Below are 20,367 nucleotides of genomic sequence, written 5' to 3'. Positions count from 1 at the left end.
AATAATAAACACTTTGTGCACATTTATTTCTCGCCAAAACCAACGGAATGGGCCTTTAAGTTACCAGCCTGTGGTGGAAAAATTGAAGTTCCATTGGCATTTCATAATCAATAAGCTATAATTGCATAACACATCATGAATTGGTATGAGTTATTAGTCGTATGCATTACACACAGGCTGACACATCAAGGATTTCTTCCCTGGATGAGGAGTGGTAAATTCCATTCTATAACACAGCCAATTAGAATTTCCACTAGCCAAAATGTTTTTCTTGAAATAAACCAGAATATGAGTGGGTTAATTTAAGCATAAGTATCAGTAAGTGGCCGGGATTCTCAAAGCCTGTGTTGAGGGTCACACAAACAAAAATGCACTCTTGAAGCTAAATAAATCCAAAACTAACAAGTTAATTATTTACATTTTTACTTCAATGTAGAACAGTCATTTCTTACACATGAGATTACTTTTAGCCTTTTAGTCATAAAGATTATTGAAAGATATTCCATATTCCAGACTGAAATGTTATAACGGAGTATTGGCCAGAATGACATGAACATTTGGACACTTATTCAGCGGGTATCTTGTATGTTGCGTTCAGGTGCACTGTTTTTTTTTTTTTTTTTTTTAATCTATAAAGTAGCCAGTAGGCGGAGAAATAGCCGGCTGCCAGGGCTTGGGGAACTCCCTGCATAGGATTATATAATAATAGTTACTTAACACATTCACTGCCAACAGTTTTTTTTTTACTGTAGGTAGCTTCTGCCAAGGTTTTTTTTGAGGATTCTGGCTCATCTTTCAAGAGCCGAGGATTATTTTCTGCTAGGAATTTGTGAACACAAAATATCTCAAAAGAACTAATAGAATGTGTGCTTTCTCTGTCTAAAAGAGTTAGTTTGTAGAGTTAGTAGTTATGTAGGCATTAGCAGTTGAATACAGCATGGTTTCAGCGTCTGAAAAGGAAAGTTGAGATAAATGCCTTTTTGTGAAATTCGATAGAACAGTCACTTTAACCATTTATTTTTGGCATCAGTAACACATCAGACATCTAAACGTTCTGAACAGTAATTTCCTCCATAACACCACCCCCACCACCCTCTCCTTCAAACTCCTCCCTCCGTGTGTGTTCTCCTCCTCCCTCCGTGGCTCTGCAGCGGGCGTGTCACAAGCGAGTTTCTGCTGTCTGTGCTGCCTGGCTGCTGGCGGCTGCTCTTTGGGCGAGTCTGGATGGGGCTCGTTCGTTTTCGGTTGTGAGCTCAGCTGGAATGAAGCTGCGTGCGATTCTGGGCTTTCTGCTGGTGTTTCAAAGTGTGTTGCACCCATAATCTATTATGCAAATTTGCAATCCCCCACCCTCAGCGCGAAAGCGAAAGTGTTTTCGCCAATCCATTTTCATGAGAATGGCTTCCTCACGCTGCTGTCTTTGCTTGGCTTTCTCTTGTCTGGAGAGCACTGTCGCCACTTAGTGGGTCGGTAAAATAGGTTAAAGACATTCAATAGCTCCCATATTTTTCTAGGAGATGTAAAAGGGTTTGATCCACGTCCCACCGCTTGACGAGATATCTCGTCCACGGCAGTGAACGTGTTAATAGTAATAAGTTATATAAGTGTTTGAAAAATACAATTGCAAGGGTCATAGCATCACATTCCATAGACTAGCGCAGCATTAATGTGTGGTTGGTGCCACTTCATCAGAAGCACACAAAAAAAGAGAGAAAAAAGGAAAATCCTTATGAAGACTTTTCCCTGAGAGGGACTTGGCTATTAGTGAACAATACAGGCTACAGGTACTTTACTCTCTCCGTAATTAGAAACATGTAATTTCAGTTGTAAAAAAAATAAGTCCAAACTTATCAATTTCAACATTGTTATTTATGTATAACATTTTACACACCGCTGCTCTCTCAGAAGGTACCGAAAATTTGGTACCGATAGATTTGACTTGAATCAATACTTGGTAGTACCGATCTAATTCGGTCGGTACCCTTAAAAGTGCCAATTTCGGCACCCAACCCGACTCCAGCTCCATTATTTCCAACCAAGCTTGGCCTTGTCCTCCCAGGTTGTTTCCTTACAGCCATGAGGGCGGTAAGAGGCTGTTGTAGAGAAACATTCAGGTTGTGACTCATATAGTATACATATATATATATACCGTATATATACCGTATATATATATATATATATATATATATATATATATATATATATATATATATATATATATATATATATATATATATATGTATACTATATACTATCACCAACAATCTTCAATTCCCACAACTCATTGCCATGGTTTTTAAGCCCACTTCACAGCAGAGCGTTTCAAGAGCTTTTGCACAAGCAATTTTGGTTAATTTAAAGAGGGAAATTGCCCGGCGCTCCACATTAGACATTACTGCAGGAATTGTTGTGTGTTCGTACTAGCAGCAGCATTTTTGGGGAATTACAATGCGAGCGTAAATGAGTACCTGTCACATAAACAGCTGTTCAGGTTGTGCGTAAACTTCTAAAGGTCTGGGAAAAGTTTCTCTTCCCTTCCCAGATGTATTGACTGACACTAGTGGCCCTGTTGAGTTTGTCTATGTCCATTTGTTCTTGTCTCCACAGGACTCCCAGGAGAAGAATGCTAACCCGGTGAAAGCTGAGGAGGCCAAGCTGAAGGCCAAGTACCCCAGCCTGGGCCAGAAGCCTGGAGGCTCAGACTTCCTCATGAAGAGACTACAGAAAGGGGTAGGTGGACTGGGTAGCAGATAAGGACCCGCGTCCTGGTTAAAGACCATCTTCTAGGTCCCAGGTTTGATCCCCCATAGCAGCCTTGAGTCAAAGTGTCCTGAAGCACCAAACAAAACTGAGAATATTCAAGCTTTTGGTCCAGTTGAATGTTGACACATATACAGCGATCAATCTTGCTCCTGTGCATCATTTAAATAAGTAAAATTGTATATAGCACAGTGTGCTATATAAATACACAATGTGCCTCACTTGAAAAAACAAAACAACTTGAACAAGGAAAACACAAATTGTACACAATGAAGGGAAAATTGGGCCTAAACACGTTGCTATTGGTGATGTAGGCTAGCGTATCTTGTATTTTTTGGCCCATTTTTTGGTGTGTGTTTCTTGTATTTCATTGGGCTGGGCAAACATAAGACAACATCACAGTAGAACATTTCCAGTTTGGCTACAATGGAGTTTTATACAATCACACAGGGAGAAATCCATTGTAGAAGATGCTGAGATACCAATCTTTCCACCGACAGCATCCTCAATGGACTATAATGCAAATTGAAATATGAAGGCCTCTTCCAGGCACTGGCACACAACGGCATTGTTCTCACTGCTCTAACTTTTTTCTTCACTGGAAAAAACGTATTATGCTATTACATTATTGCTAGTTGCTCTCTTCACCTACACTATATATACTGTGTGTGTGTGTGTGTGTGTGTGTGTGTGTGTGTGTGTGTGTGTGTGACATTCAGGCCAAAAGCGTTTTTGGAGCTGCAAGCGTCTTCTCTATGTAAAGACGCGCTAAACGTGCTCCTCTTTTAATGAACGCACCTGGGCCAGGTTGCACCATCTGGTCTTACGACTGGTCTTAAGCTAAGTCGGTCGTAACTTTACGACCTAACAGCTATGCCGGTTGCACCAACAGGGCGTAAGCCTTTTTCTCACTAAGACCGGTCGTAAATATTACGCCTAGTCAGGAGGAGGCGTAAAGTGCCTGCGCCTGTAACAGAGATCTCCGTGGTAGTCTATCAGCGGAGACCTGCTGTGATTGAGTCCTCACCGTCCTCATCGTCGTCAAGTCGCCTTCGAAGCATGACGTGCGATTATAACGAACTAGTTGTGTGGCTTAGCCTTCCCAAATGTTGAGGGTCGTTTTTTAGAATTTAATACATAGAATTGGGAACGTTACATTCAATTTCATTCAGACTGCCTGGCACTCAATCGCCGCCATTTTCCCCCAGAGCTTCCACAGGAGGAGGGAGGGTGGGAGGAGGGAGGGTGTAGTGACGCACATACAGTAGTGGCCATATGGCACAGTGACGCTCCAAGCAGGTCGCGAGGCACATTTTTGGGCCAATCAGGGGGCATTCCCCGGCAATTCACATGGACGCGCATTGCTACGACCGGCGTAGTTAAGACCAGACGTAAGCCCTGTTCGTGCAACAGGCGTAAATCCACTCTAAAGACTGGTCTTAACTAAGACCGACGTAGGAGTTACAACCAGGCATAGTTAAGACCAGTCGGTGCAACTGGCCCCCTGGCGTTTAGCGCTGGTGGCGTCTTTTGTTTTTGGAGGAGCGCTATGGGTGTTTTTAAGCTGAAAAAAGTTAGAGGAACATTAGAGGAAAAGCGCGCTGCTCGTCTTTTCCACTCCTACCTTCTCTCCTCCCGAGGGATTCTCGACCTCCGCTGCTGCCAGAATTGGCAATAATCTGGCTTTCATGTTGACAGTGAACAACATCAAACAGACAAAACCAGCTGGCTACCGTCCTTGTTGTCATTGTGCTGCTATCTGTACTGCGCGCGACTGCAGGTGAAAACAAAACGGAGTACGGTACAAAAAAAACGCTGCGTGCGCTGTGTTTTGTGCACAATGGAAGCGCTCTCGGCATGATTTTCATAGCGTTCTGACTGAAAAAAACGTTTTTGGTGTGAATGTCCCCTTAGGGCTGTCAATCTTCCTCTATAATCCAATTCGATTTTCAGTGCTTTATCATTTTAATATTCGACTTTTATTAGATTTTTTTAATGAATTTGTAATGCTCCGATTTTGCCTAGTTCTTGCTTATATAAAGCCTAATAATCAGCATGTGGTTGTTATGTACCGTTCTGTCCACTCAAACAATGAGCTCTCATGGCTACTAACCGAAGCTAGACGATTTTATTTTCAACAAAATAAAAGCGCTAATGTATTACTGCTAGGGCTGACCCAAATGCTTCGAAGCTTTGAAGCTTCAATCGATGCCATTGGTAATCGATGATCAAAACAGTATTCGAATGCTTAGTTTTTCTTCTTAAATACATTTTTAAATAGTAATTTCAACATTATTCATTATGCATCAACATTAGTTATCAGTGTTTCCCCTACCATTCTACAGGCCTTTTCTTTCCTGCTCTCCCCAAATAAATATAAATCAATCAATAAACCTTTATGGCATATTATTAGAATACAGCAATACTGGTGTTGACAGTGTTGACAGTAATAGAAGATGCCAAATCATTCAAAACAATTACCGTAAGCATTTTGCTTTTAGGAGCATTGTGCCAGCGTGCAGCGCTGTTCCAAAACATGTCAACGTGTCGTTGCCTGCGAAACGCACATCCCATAATACAACTGTTCGCATCGCATCCCATAATAGTATGATGATACTTGGGATGCCATTGCCCACCGTTGCGGTCGAGGTACGTTTCGAAATCCCTCCAGGTCTGAAAGTTTTTCTAGGGGAAACACTGGTATTATTACTTAATCTCTCAAACAAGGACATTGTGCCTCACAGCTCTCATCTAATGTTATTTACCAGCACTGAAACTGTGACAGTTTGACCATGCAGCCAGCTACTTTACATATGAGCACATTTGTTTTTATGGTCTATGGCTGTAATTGATTTGACGTGCTTATTGCACATTTTTATCCATTTTCGTTTCAATGAAAAGGAAAATCCTTGAAGTCAGATTTTTCACCTTGCCTCTCATTGTCGCTACGTGCCCCACACCCCCGTCGAAGCTTCCAATCCATTCCAATACTTGTCAGTGAAGCTTCCCAAAAATGGTATTCGGGGACAGGCCTAACTACTGCATGACTAATCTCTCGAGACAGACATTGGAGTTGCATGGAAAATGCATTGTATTTGCAATGTATTTCTCTAATCCTACTGTCCCATTTCTACCTAACAGCGCTGGCCTAACACACAGACAGACACGGGTAACTCAGACAGACAGACAGACAGACAGACAGACACGGGTAACTCAGACAGACAGACAGACAGACAGACAGACACGGGTAACTCAGACAGACAGACAGACAGACAGACAGACACGGGTAACTCAGACAGACAGACAGACAGACAGACAGACACGGGTAACTCAGACAGACAGACAGACAGACAGACAGACACGGGTAACTCAGACAGACAGACAGACAGACAGACAGACACGGGTAACTCAGACAGACAGACAGACAGACAGACACGGGTAACTCAGACAGACAGACAGACAGACAGACAGACACGGGTAACTCAGACAGACAGACAGACAGACAGACAGACAGACACGGGTAACTCAGACAGACAGACAGACAGACAGACAGACACGGGTAACTCAGACAGACAGACAGACAGACAGACAGACACGGGTAACTCAGACAGACAGACAGACAGACAGACAGACACGGGTAACTCAGACAGACAGACAGACAGACAGAGGCTGCTGATGTACATTACACAGCGAGAAGCTGTTCATTGGTCCCACATGCTGTTTTGTTGTGATAATGTGTTTTAAGCACAACGTTCGATCATAAAGTGTGCGATCATAAAGTGTGCGATCATAAAGTTGTTTGTGTTCGTGAAACGCATGTGTGTCTGACTCCTGTAGCTGAGCTACAAGTAGCTACCTGCATGTTCCACATCTAACGTTATGTAATAAAAGTGGCTTTGTCAATGATAACGTGTTCCACATCTAACATCATGATAATGTCAATGATAACGTTAAAACTAAACTCAACGTTTCACCGTGCGATCATAACGTTGTGTGTGCGTGAAACGCATGTGTGTCTGACTCCTGCTGTCAGCTGAGCTCATGAGCTACAAGTAGCCACCTGCATGTTCCACAGTACGTTATGTAATAAAAATGTTTCACTGTGCGATCATAACTAGGGATGCACCGATCGATCGGCACGTGACCGGAAATGGCCGATTTCCACATGATCGGCCTCGATCGGTGATCTGCGCCGGTCACTCTAAAATGCCGATTCTGTGAGCCGATTTTCAAGTGACGTGCGCGCACTCAAAAGCAGCGAGACCGAGACGGATGAGTTGCTGCGAAAACGAAAGCTGCCACTACACACATGTCACAGCATGTCTTCGTCAGTGTGGAGCCGCGGACTGGAGGGGCCGGGTAGGTTGTTTGGAGTCCACTGCAGTCTGAGCGGCTCGCTTCACCTCACCCCTCTTCCGCGACCAGCTGCACTCCACATCACCGCTGCCTGCTGCTGCTGCTGCTATCTGCCAGTCACGTTGTAACGTGCATACAGGAGAGGACTTTTGTTTCGTATTGTGAATAGAACGACGAACATAATAATAAAACGCATCGGACCAGTGTGCAAGGTTTACTGTGCGAGATGATTTTTTTTCGAATGGCGGATTTAAAAAAACGGACTGTGTGTAAACTACGATATTCAAACTGAGTCAACTCAAACTCATTTCCTCATCTAGGCTACTCAATAACAGCCAAATCCACAACTGTAGAGTGGGCATGGCTTCGAAGGTCTCTGGGCTCCACATAGGCTATAAACTCCTTGTCCATGGATAACATTTTGACGTTTATTTATTTTATTTTATTAGTTTATTTGGCAGGGACATATACAAAAAAAACATTAAACCCCATAGGGGAAGATATGCTTTGTAACAGATTTAGCCATAGGCTACTTTTCATCTGAAGCCCCTGTTCTGTTGCACGTTTTTTCTTTTGGAAAAGTAAATGCATGTTAGCTGTGGGATATACTGGAATTAATTGTTTTATATTCATTGTATTTACACAAAAAAGAACAGCTCTGTCCAGTAACCTGGAACACTTTTATTTTGAGATGTTTTTGAGTGAGATCGTCCTACCTCATGCAAATGATAAGAAATGTGACATGAATGTTAATTTTCTATTAAAGCAAAGTAAAAAAAAAAAAAAAACGTCAAAAAAGAACCCGTCAATTATTGTTCTTAGAAAGAAAATCGGAATCGGCAAAAATCGGTATCGGCAAGTCAGACTATTCAAAAATCGGAAATCGGAATCGGCCAACAAAATCGCAATCGGTGCATCCCTAATCATAACCTTTGTGTGTTCGTGAAATACGTGTATGCTCCAAAATACGTTATAACGAGAGGAGGGTGAGATGTGCACCGCGCACTGAGTTGAGTTGTTTTGGAGTGGAGAATATAAACGGGTCACTAGTCACCACTCACCTGGCTAAGATTGGTGTCCAAAACAGTCTTTAAAATCCATGCCAAATCCATACAATCGATCCCCAGGTAATTATCCAAAGTTGCTATACTTGCTATGCCTGAACTGTAGCCTAAGGGCCTGTGTCCATCTAGCATCTATTTTCAGTTGTTTCCAATGGGGGGAGAGCGTATGCGGGCGCACACGGACGTCTAGAGAAAGTGCGGTGCACCCAGCGTCTATTTTCAGAGCGCTCCGGTGTTTTTGTGCGCCCGACTCCCAGCGCTTCCAGCTGAAAATATTTAAACTTTTCAGAAAGACGCTGGTGTCGGATGCTGCTTTTCTGGCAACTTAATCATGGAGAAACTATCGCAACAGAGACAGAAAGGCTCAATTGTGGGAGCAGATTGGCTAGACACTTGATATTTCTGGTGAGTGTTGAGCTAAATCACTGTATGTGTGTTGTTTGCTAATGTTAGCTGTCAGCTATCAAGCTACTACCGCACTGAGCTAACGTTAGTTTCAGACTGCTTCCTTGTTATATTGTGCGCCGAGATCAGCGCTTCCCACCGTACTTCCAGCGTTAGGTGGACCAGGTTAAAAGTATTTCTCTAAAGTTGGCATCATACAACAAACTGAGAAAAACGCGGTCAGTGATACGAGGGCCATAACTTCGCGCTGACGGACATGTGGTCAAGTATCATCATTCATTCATTACACTATATGTGACACTTCCTGGCGCTAGGGACCGCAACTCGGGGGTACAGCCATAAGGCTGTATTGGGCTAGTCTCGCTGGCCAGCCTCCTCTCCCTTCCATCCGAGGAGTCTGGCGCCGCAGGTCTCCATAGTGGGATTGCGATGTGTGGTGCTTATCGGCAGTGCCCTTGGAAAATAGTTTCAAACAATCCAACTTGCCGTTTTCAGCGTGCAGCAACGAGCTAGCGTGTAGGTTTTTGCCGTTAGCTTGCTAACTAGTTAGCATTGTTGTTTTCACTGCGGCGTCAGGGCACTATTTACAGCGACACACAGGGAGGAGGGAGCGGAAGCCGCTCTGATTGACATGGTCGGAGACAATGACAGAGTTTGTAATAAGCCAGGAGCGAACATCCGGCTGTTTCGGTGCCGCTCAAATGGGAGAGCAGAGTAGAGCAGGGGAGGGTTTATCCCAGTTATGGAGACCTGCGGCGCCAGACTCCTCGGACGGAAGGGAGAGGAGGCTGGCCAGCAAGACTAGTATTGGGCTAATGCTCCTGTTGTCTCCCGGTGCAGGGAGATAGTCTCCCCAGACAATTATATAATTTTTAAACAGTTACTTTTCCGTATAAATCATTACAATATGCTCCCGGAAGGTGGGGATGCAATTCTCGGCAGGCATGCAAAACTCCCCAGATGTGGAGTGTACCACTTGGTAGTTTCTGGAGGGGGTTCCCGGGCGGTCAGACCAAGTGCGTAAAGTGGCAGGGGTGTTTCATTGTTGATTTATTGAAACGTTAGAAGAACGAAAGAAGTTGAAAGCAGTGATTATAATCAATGAAATCTAATGTTTTTCTGCAAATAGCATCATTGGGAGGTAGATTCTGGCACTCAATATTAGGGGTGGGCAATATATCAATTGTATATCAATATTGTGATATCATATGAGACTATATGGTCTTAGATGTTGGATATGGTAATATGGTGATACGGCATACATGTTGTCTTTCCCTGGTTTTAAAGGCTGCATTACACTAAGTGAAGTGTAGGCTAGTGACATTTTAAAGTAGAATGTCGTAACTCACTCACTTTTTCATGTATGTAAGTCATGGAAATCCATTGGTCAAAATGTGTATGAACCCTGATAGATGACGCTCTGAGGCCTACCAGTAGGCCACAGCCCAGTGGTTGAGAAACATTAAAATACCTAATTTCCCCTCCAAAATCAGATGGACTCCTCTACAAAATCACCCCAATCATTCTAGAAGTATTATTTTCTTTAGAATAGAGCTATTCTGGTAATCTGGTGAAAATAGAAATAGGAAATATCGCAATGTCAGTTTTTTCCAATATCGTGCAGCCCTAGTGCATGTGTGAGTGAGTGAGCGAGCATGTTATTGTTATAAATATACTTTATATATATTTTTAAGTTTAAATAAACCTTGCCTTTGGGTTAGTCACTCAATTTATTCTCTTGAGCTTGATTCCTTCCCGGCCTATCTGAATTCTGTATTGATACAGTGCAACTCAAACTCAAAATGTATAGTAAGTGTTAGTTAAAGGTGTGTCGCTGATGTAATCGGTCACAGCTCGAAGTGGCGATGGGGTCTTGAAATGTATTGGAAGGGTCTTGAAAAAGTCTTGAATTTAACCTCAGGATTGCTGCATATACCCTGTAATCACATATATTATTCTGCAGGGAAGCGCCAACATTCAACTGTAGAATATATATATATATTTTTACTTCAGGGTCTTTAAAATTGCTTGAATGTAGAGATTCTCTGAGTTTGAGCTTTGTGCGCCCCTATTCAAGTGCAATATGTTCAATAAAAGCGTGTTTGAATAGAAATAATTGTTAAATTTCTTTATTTAATGGACATAGGCTATTCAATGTTTGGGGTCTATATTAGCTGTGTATCTTTTAAAGCAGAAATACATGCTACTGTAGCTAATATATAGCCTACCCTTTAATATTTGTTTATTTATAGCAAGTATTTGTTTTTATCGCAGATCATATCGTCATCGCAATATTGAACAGTGTTATCGCACATGGCAGATTTTCCTCATATCGTGCAGCCCTAGAACACAGTCATCTGTGTGTATCTGTGCTGAGAAGCTGCAGACCGCCTGCATTGCTTTCTTGGGCCAAAAAATAAAGTCATCACTCTCAGGTCAGTCATCAGCTCCTAAGCCTCATTTATACTTATTGGAAAGTGTCGCTCATGTTGCTGCATTTATGCTTCTCTCCTCGGCTCAACGGTCATGTGACACTCGAACCCTATAGACGGTTTTAACTTGACAACAAAAACATTCTAAATTGAACCCCCGCTCACTTCCTGTTGCAGTGTTTGCTATGGACATAAAAGCAAAAAAAACATTCAAGTGCAGGACTGACCATTCCGTGAAAACCGTCTATACCAGGGGTGTCAGACTCATATTAGGTAGAGGGCCGGATTTGTTCAACTGAGACCTCATGGGGGCCGGATTTTTTTTTTTACTAAAATCAAATCGACTCATTTACCCATTTACTTCACAAAAGAAATACTGCTCTTTCCATTTCTCTTGAAACTGCCTGCATTCCGTGTCAACCTTTCTCTTTTTCGACAGCATCTTGTTCAGGGGCGGACTGGGATCATAATTCAGGCCGGGCATTAGATACCAAGCAGGCCAGGCTGATACGGGCCGACGCGCGTGCCGGCGTCCGAAAAACTTGGGCCGTTTAAAGCTCAATTTGGGCCGTTTGAAGCCAGATTTGGGCCGTTTGAAGCCCAGGTGTAAAGGCAGGTTAATGCCAGGTGTAAAGGCATGTTAATGCCAGGTGTAAAGGCAGGTTAATGCCAGGTGTAAAGGCAGGTTAATGCCAGGTGTAAAGGCAGGTTAATGCCAGGTGTAAAGGCAGGTTAATGCCAGGTGTAAAGGCAGGTTAATGCCAGGTGTAAAGGCAGGTTAATGCCAGGTGTAAAGGCATGTTAATGCCAGGTGTAAAGGCAGGTTAATGCCAGGTGTAAAGGCAGGTTAATGCCAGGTGTAAAGGCAGGTTAATGCCAGGTGTAAATGGCATGTTAATGCCAGGTGTAAAGGCAGGTTAATGCCAGGTGTAAAGGCAGGTTAATGCCAGGTGTAAATGGCATGTTAATGCCAGGTGTAAAGGCAGGTTAATGCCAGGTGTAAAGGCAGGTTAATGCCAGGTGTAAAGGCATGTTAATGCCAGGTGTAAAGGCATGGGCATGTTAATGCCAGGTGTAAAGGCATGTTAATGCCAGGTGTAAAGGCATGTTAATGCCAGGTGTAAAGGCATGTTAATGCCAGGTGTAAAGGCAGGTTAATGCCAGGTGTAAAGGCAGGTTAATGCCAGGTGTAAATGACATGTTAATGCCAGGTGTAAAGGCATGTTAATGCCAGGTGTAAAGGCAGGTTAATGCCAGGTGTAAAGGCAGGTTAATGCCAGGTGTAAAGGCAGGTTAATGCCAGGTGTAAATGGCATGTTAATGCCAGGTGTAAAGGCAGGTTAATGCCAGGTGTAAAGGCAGGTTAATGCCAGGTGTAAAGGCAGGTTAATGCCAGGTGTAAAGGCATGTTAATGCCAGGTGTAAATGGCCTGTTAATGCCAGGTGTAAATGGCATGTTAATGCCAGGTGTAAAGGCATGTTAATGCCAGGTGTAAAGGCAGGTTAATGCCAGGTGGAAAGGCAGGTTAATGCCAGGTGTAAAGGCATGTTAATGCCAGGTGTAAATGGCATGTTAATGCCAGGTGTAAAGGCATGTTAATGCCAGGTGTAAATGGCATGTTAATGCCAGGTGTAAAGGCAGGTTAATGCCAGGTGTAAAGGCATGTTAATGCCAGGTGTAAATGGCATGTTAATGCCAGGTGTAAAGGCAGGTTAATGCCAGGTGTAAAGGCATGTTAATGCCAGGTGTAAATGGCATGTTAATGCCAGGTGTAAAGGCAGGTTAATGCCAGGTGTAAATGGCATGTTAATGCCAGGTGTAAAGGCAGGTTAATGCCAGGTGTAAAGGCAGGTTAATGCCAGGTGTAAAGGCAGGTTAATGCCAGGTGTAAAGGCAGGTTAATGCCAGGTGTAAATGGCCTGTCAGTCAGTCAGACAGCCCTTGAGAAACCCCAATCCCACCCTTCATCGTGTAACCGCATCCCCTACTCAAAAACACGACACAATTATTTGAACACAAAGACACAATAAAAAACTTGACAAAAACATATAAATACACTCAAATAAAAGCAGACAATCACAATAACAATAGAGGATTTACAATAGCATCTCAGTATGAGAACACTAACACATTGCATTCAGGCCATATCTCGTCACACACATGGTCTATGGGTCAGCTTGGGGGAAAACGTGGTCCTGGTGGAGATCTTCTTTCCACACATCAAATCTGTGTTGTCTTTGAAAGAAAACTTGTGAGATCACAAAACAGCAGCTCTCTAAAAGCAAGCGAGTCTTTTCTCTTCTCTTATCTTCTCTTCTCTTCTCTTCTCTCTTCTCTTCTCTCTTTCTTCTCATGCAGCAAAAGTACTTTGACTCGGGCGACTACAACATGGCCAAGGCCAAGATGAAGAACAAGCAGCTTCCCGTGGCAGGGCCCGACAAGAACCTGGTGACCGGGGACCACATTCCCACGCCGCAGGACCTGCCGCAAAGGAAGTCCTCCTTGGTGACCAGCAAGCTAGCCGGCTAGCCTCCTCCGCCACCCACCAGAAAGACCCCCACACCACACACCCGCGACCTGGGGCTCCCGGCAAGCGTCTCTTCCTCCTCACCCATCACCCCAAGAAGTCCACCTCCACCCCTCTCTCTCCCCCCACCCTTCTCATCCCCAGGCACCACTTGGCTTTACACATATCGGGCAGAGTTGTATAAGTTTAACTCCATTTGCTTGTATGTGGGTGGGGTGGGGTGGGGTGGGGCGAGAGGAACGGAGGACCTTCTCTGCCTGCTCGCCGCCGCACATGGCTCCGCCCCCCTCTGCGCACTCCGCTCTACCGCCTCCCTTATGTCTTGGTTTTCTGCTGCTCCAAGATGCATCCCAGTAGATGTGTGTGGATGGGCGAGGGGGTTGGATGGGGCGAGTGGTGAGTTAATGCACTTTGTATTCTGTACAGTATGTTTTTCTTTGCATCCTGAATGACACCAAAATAATGTCGTGTGTGTAAGGGAGTTAGGAACCATGGTCGCACTGCACCACGTTCTTTGATGTTGTGTTCCCCCGTCCATGCTGGCTGCTGGTTTGGGGGTGGGGTTAGATATTTGTGAATAATTGCTTGCATACCAAATCTCCAGGGGGGGTGTTTCCTTTTATCTCGTCCTTTGGTCATCTGTTGTTGGACAAACCCTGAGGTTGTTTTGCAGCAGCTCAGCCTAAAGGGGGTGTGAACACTGCACACTTTGAGTTTTCTCTCTGCTCACGTTACTTTCATGCTGAACTCCCTTTGCAGTCCTGTTCTCTCTCTAAATATGCTGCATGATTGTAACATGTAACAAAAACAAATGTCTTAACACGTCGTTTGAAAGGGAGCGAGGCATCTGCTTAGATTTAGAAAGTATCGGGAACAACCACACGGTGGCGAGGAATGTCCACGCTCACTTCCTTCCAGGGCTGGAAGATGGTTGAACTCAATATTATGATCATCATAAGGATTTTTCTCTTATCAATATGTATCACAATATGGTTCTTGTATGCATTGAATGTTCATCTCATTGAACTGGATGGTAATGGTAGGCGTGATGTCAAACAAAACTGCAATTTTCAAATAATAGTCCGACCATACCCGATTGATCAGTTTTTGAGTCAAATCTGCTTGTTGTAATTAATTTAAGACAGCAGAAATGTGTGTCACGATAGTAAGATATCTTCAAATCGCCACGATAAGATTCTACTGGAAGACGATAAACGATAATATTGAATTATCATTCAGCCCTACTTCCTTCCTTTTCTCATTTTGCTGCCCTGACAATCCATACACATGCACCCCTGTTCACGGCCCAGGGCCAGAGCATCCATACACACGCACCCCTGTTCACGGCCCAGGGCCAGAGCCTCCATACACACGCACCCCTGTTCACGGCCCAGGGCCAGAGCCTCCATACACACGCACCCCTGTTCACGGCCCAGAGCCTCCATACACACGCACCCCTGTTCACGGCCCAGGGTCAGAGCCTCCATACACACGCACCCCTGTTCACGGCCCAGGGCCAGAGCCTCCATACACACGCACCCCTGTTCACGGCCCAGGGTCAGAGCCTCCATACACACGCACCCCTGTTCACGGCCCAGGGCCAGAGCCTCCATACACACGCACCCCTGTTCACGGCCCAGGGCCAGAGCATCCATACACACGCACCCCTGTTCACGGCCCAGGGCCAGAGCCTCCATACACACGCACCCCTGTTCACGGCCCAGGGCCAGAGCCTCCATACACACGCACCCCTGTTCACGGCCCAGGGCCAGAGCCTCCATACACACGCACCCCTGTTCACGGCCCAGGGCCAGAGCCTCCATACACACGCACCCCTGTTCACGGCCCAGGGCCAGAGCCTCCATACACACGCACCCCTGTTCACGGCCCAGGGCCAGAGCCTCCATACACACGCACCCCTGTTCACGGCCCAGGGCCAGAGCCTCCATACACACGCACCCCTGTTCACGGCCCAGGGCCAGAGCCGGCCCAATATATCCCTGTATGGTTTTTAAAGGCTGGGAACCACGCCAGTGTCGGTGTTAAATCTTAGTTTGGTGGCTGTTGAGTTGCATCAAGATGTGTGTTTACTTATGAGCCTAAAAGATTTGTAGGGGGGGGCTTAAAACACCCTGCGTAAGACTGTATGCTTCTGTAAATAATACTCTGAAAAACATGGGCGTTTAGTTTTTGTCTTTTGAGACTGTTTTCTTCTGCTTCACTTTCAAGATATAGATATATATCACATTCACAATCAGGCCTAGTTGGTTTCCTGTCTGTGGCAGTTCATGTTGTGAAACACTAATTCTAGAGAAGACAGCCACTTAGGTCCCTAATACACTAGAGAAGACAGCCACTTAGGTCCCTAATACACTAGAGAAGACAGCCACTTAGGTCCCTAATACACTAGAGAAGACAGCCACTTAGGTCCCTAATACACTAGGTGGATTTCAGACTTGACTTGTCTTCACATCAGATAGGAGCCCCCACAACGCCTTGCTGAACGCTTCCCTCCTCCCATATTGACAGACTAAACAGACTCATCTTTGATCCCAGTGGTGTCATGGGGTAAACAGCAGGCAACCTGATAACCACAGGTGTCAACCCAGCAGCTCCTAAGATCATCATTGCGGGCTTAAAATGGGACACTGCATGCTTGCAGGATATGTTCACTCAGACGCTTGGCAAAGCAGAGAGAGATTTGATAAGAGACAGAGAGAGGGCAAAGCAGAGAGAGATTTGATAAGAGACAGAGAGAGGGGGGCAAAGCAGAGAGAGATTTGATAAGAGACAGAGAGAGGGCAAAGCAGAGAGAGATTTGATAAGACACAGAGAGAGGGGGGCAAAGCAGAGAGAGATTTGATAAGACACAGAAGGGTCTTTCACACCGGCCATGAAAGCCGAAAAATGCGCGGAAATTAGGATTCGCGGCTCCGATGTGAAAGGCATAAACGCGCGTTGGTGGGTAATTCTTGTACGCCTTTTGTCCCGGCACCAAAGGTTGTCACATCGCCGTATTGGCGGACAACCCGCCTCCACTTGAAAGGTCGTCGCAGCGAGCCGGAAAAGGTGCGAATGGTCAGCTCATTCATAAAAAAAATTACAGGGGAAATCACCTCCTGTATCAAGAAAGTGACGAGTGAAAGTAAAAAAAGTAGACTGATAGACAGACCTATCTACACACACCACACTGTGCGAGGCAGCGCTTCATACGAATCGCTCATAAGATCGTGGTGTTTTTGCAATGTCAGCGTAGGTAATTATTATGTATATTAACTTTATTACAACTTTGGCATGACAATATCTGCTGCTTTACCTTAACACAGTGTGAGTGTTACAGTTACAACAGCCAACTAGTCTGCTGCTCTCGCTTCAGGCAGCCTCGCACTGTCCCCCTGTCTAGTGCAGGCTGCGGCTGAACAGAAAGCACTGAGGTGAGGTGTCAAGATTTCATCTCTGAGCTCTCTGATAGGCTATTGCTTGATGTGTAACCAATCAGATAGCGCTGTGGGCGGGACATTGCTCCAGACACAGAACTACTGTAGGAGGGGATTCTTCCAGGTGCAGCAGCCGCAAATTAGCGCATTTTTTTATTAAGTTATGATATCGGCAAACAGCCAATGAAAATGCCGATACAGATCTCCTCAGCGGACTAGGAGAAGGAGGAAAGTCTGTTGTTGAATTGAATTCGTTCATCATACAGTAGCCTAGGCTACACTAACCTATGAAAATATTAATTTGGGCTAAGAGGAGCTGGAAATCCCTCTGCTCGCCTTTCAATGCGGGAGCGGGGGATTTCACCTGAAAGTACAGAGCAGCACGGTAATGTGGCCGTGCTGCTTGGCTCTGTGTGAAAGCAATTTCTGTGGCGAGGCGGCTGGCTTTACGGGACTCCTAAACGGCTATTTTTCCGCGATCTGTGTATGAAAGAGCCTAGAGAGAGGGGGGCAAAGCAGAGAGGGGGCAAAGCAGAGAGAGATTTGATAAGACACAGAAGCCCTTTTCCCACATGCGCTTTGTACCGCAAAATGACCGGAACGTGGTGTAATGCCTGCATGTGAGAAAGGCGCCGTGCCGGTATAAACGCGACCCCGTCGTCCCCGACATTTCACCACTTTCGACCCAGTCTGAAGAGCGGTATGCGCTTTAGCGGATACTAGTGAGAAACGGGTGCAGTCATTTTCCGCGACACTCTCATGGGCGAGGTGTACACACGTTGCTTAATGTTCCAGCGGGCATAATCTAATCATCTCATCAAACTGGCGAAATGATCTTGTGATAATAAGAGCAGTAGCCTATGTCAGCTTCATGTGTGGGTGTGCTGCTTTTCCCCTCTCCTCTCTGCTCGCTCTCTGGCCACAGTCCGTCCTCCTCCTTCAGTCACAGCCCGACGGGGACTAAGCAAATGCACAAAGCGAATTGTGGAAGTATTTTGCTTACGTTGCCGACAGCGAAGGCAAGCCCGGACACATCAAACGAAGCCAGTCTGTAAAAAGTGCTTCAACGCGACGCAGGTGAACGGATAAACAAGCAAACTTATTTCACCATTCGGAGTTTTGCCGACACGTCACTCCCCACTCGCTCTGCAGTGCCGCCCCCCCCCCCCCCCCACATACAGGCAATTTCGCTGGTAGATTCCGACATGCGAGAGGAGAGGTGTGAAGGGAAATGTCCGATATTGACTTACAGGTAATTTTCCGGTATGCATGTGGGAAAACGGCTAGAGAGAGGGGGCAAAGCAGAGAGAGATTTGATAAGACACAGAGAGGGGGCAAAGCAGAGAGAGATTTGATAAGACAGAGAGGGGGCAAAGCAGAGAGAGATTTGATAAGACACAGAGAGGGGGCAAAGCAGAGAGAGATTTGATAAGACACAGAGAGGGGGCAAAGCAGAGAGAGATTTGAAAAAGAGGTTTGAAAAGACAGAGAGGGCAAAGTGTGAGCGGCTGTCTGCTCCACTCCCACCTGTTGACGTGCTTCAGAGTCTGAAAAAGAGGTCAGAGGTGCGACCGACGAATCGAGCGAACTGGAGAATCCTCCTCCTTGTGTAATACTGCTTCAAACGCACACTCCACCACTAGATGATAGGGTCACCATCACATTCTCAACCTCATGTGTTCCTCATTGAGACTTTGAAATGTGTCAAACTGAATTGAACAGAACTGATCTATAAAGCCACTGTGACACTGATCTGTCAGAAAATGGACAGAATTATCGATGGATAGACTTTGGTCTATTTTAGAACATCCACCTTTGCCGATTAAAACAAAAACAAAACGGGAACGTCTTGAATTTGCTAAACGGACGATGACAAATCCGTCCAGAAAAAGTTCAATTGGGTTGAACTTTCTGCCCGTCAAAAATGGACGTAAATCTGATGGAGGCTGACACGTCGTCAGCAGCACTGCCCTAACAACAGACGGCTCTCATTGAAAATGAATCGAAATGAAGAGATGGCCAAACACAACGGATCAGTGTGGCCGTGGCCTAAGTATGCTTGTTATGGTGGGTGTATGAATGCGCTGCTTTTCTCTGTTCCAGCCATTGTAAATGGACTTTAACATGGACGTTTTTTGTGTTTCTCATCTGCTTTTCACTCGTCTGGGCCTGAGCTATTTCTCTGATTCAATGGTTCCTCTCTTCTCTCAGTTAAAAACACTACTTCTGCTCTATCTATGTGTACTGCAGAGGCTCTGTGAATCCCTATCATGCGGATCTGTGTGTAAATGCTGCCGATTCAGTCGATGACAAATCTTGAGAGACGATGCCCTGTAAAGAACACCTGTCCTCGATGATTCTACAAATCAGACTCTCATCCTACCCGAGGATCTCTGATCCAGAGTCCCGGCTCCTGTGGCGAGGTCAATTCACTTTCTGACTTAATTTGGTCACCATAAATGGCAATTCTACCCTTGAATTTTGAACTTGCACTGTTCAATTCCAGCTGTGGGTCTAGCCAGAGTTGAAATTAATTGACCGCATGTCTCTTTGAATGATAAGGCCATTAAGCATCTGATTGTGTGTAAAAGCCTAACATTGAGCTTTAAGAAGTAAACTTGTGGGGGGAAAAAGGTACAACATTGGACGGGGATTCTTGAATGCTACTTGATGTCTGGCTTTGCACGGAGCAGTTCAATGAGAGGATATAGCAGCAGGGTATGTTTAAATACCAAGTCACAGGGTGTCTCTCGTTCAGCTATGATAAACACGTGCCAGAATGTATAAAGAAATGACAGGATGTGTGTGCTCTGAAGTACTTTGTGCTACTTTTATCTGTTCTCTTGTTTTTTCAAGTAAATGATGTTTCTTTATTCATGTGTTCTCTTACTGCATATATATTTCATCCTTGCCCAAAATACCTGCAGGGATATCAGAGGCACCCTTGCTTCCGAGGGAAAAAAAAGGGGGGTTTACACGGTAAGGAAGATGCCCGGAGAACACAGGAATGATTTTAAGACTTCAGAAAGTACAGCAGTACTTGGAATGATTCAGTTGTGTGGGAGTAGGTGAGAGGATTTTTGTCAGTATTTGAAATAAACTTTTACATTAATAAGAGTTCCTTGTTGATGTTTTTCTGGCCTCTTCTGGTTGTTTGTATCATCGGTGGACTCGGCAGCCTGTGACAGCCCTCAGACATGGAGGCTGGTGGGAAGATAAGAAGGTCCCAGTGTTTTTATCTTGTGGGTAAAAGGTGGAGCTGCGTATGGGGTACAACCTACCTCTGACCACTAGGGGGCGGCAGACTCCTATTTTCAGAGGCTAAGGAAGTTTGGAAACTTCACTGAAATGTGTCAAACTGCCACTGAAGAATGCAGCAGAGCTG

General features: G+C 45.0%; 2 protein-coding genes across 2 annotated transcripts in view; both read left to right on the top strand.

Annotated features, from left to right (window-relative positions):
- ensab (endosulfine alpha b) overlaps positions 1-20,090 on the top strand; it is a 29,579-nt gene extending 9,489 nt beyond the window's left edge. The window contains exons 2-4 of the mRNA XM_083650375.1: positions 2,608-2,730; positions 13,377-13,723; positions 19,233-20,090. Coding sequence (XP_083506501.1) covers positions 2,608-2,730; positions 13,377-13,547 — 294 coding nt within the window. The 3' untranslated portion in view covers positions 13,548-13,723; positions 19,233-20,090. The remainder of the gene's footprint in view (positions 1-2,607; positions 2,731-13,376; positions 13,724-19,232) is intronic.
- On the top strand, positions 13,958-19,237 carry LOC310788790 (uncharacterized protein). The gene is made up of 2 exons (XM_083650364.1): positions 13,958-16,422; positions 18,274-19,237. The coding sequence occupies exon 1, from the start codon at positions 14,696-14,698 to the stop codon at positions 15,596-15,598; it is 903 nt and encodes a 300-aa protein (XP_083506490.1). The 5' UTR covers positions 13,958-14,695; the 3' UTR covers positions 15,599-16,422; positions 18,274-19,237.
- Positions 20,091-20,367: the final 277 nt, after the last annotated feature.

This window comes from Poromitra crassiceps, assembly GCF_964638095.1.
Source record: "Poromitra crassiceps genome assembly, chromosome: 1".
NCBI classification, from domain to species: domain Eukaryota; kingdom Metazoa; phylum Chordata; class Actinopteri; order Beryciformes; family Melamphaidae; genus Poromitra; species Poromitra crassiceps.
The sequence above is the reverse complement of the archived record's forward strand: the minus strand, read 5'-3'. Positions and strand labels throughout refer to the sequence as shown.

Bases quoted from the DNA above. Each gene is read 5' to 3' on its own strand.
- LOC310788790 (XM_083650364.1), top strand. From the start codon at position 14,696: ATGTGTGTCACGATAGTAAGATATCTTCAAATCGCCACGATAAGATTC.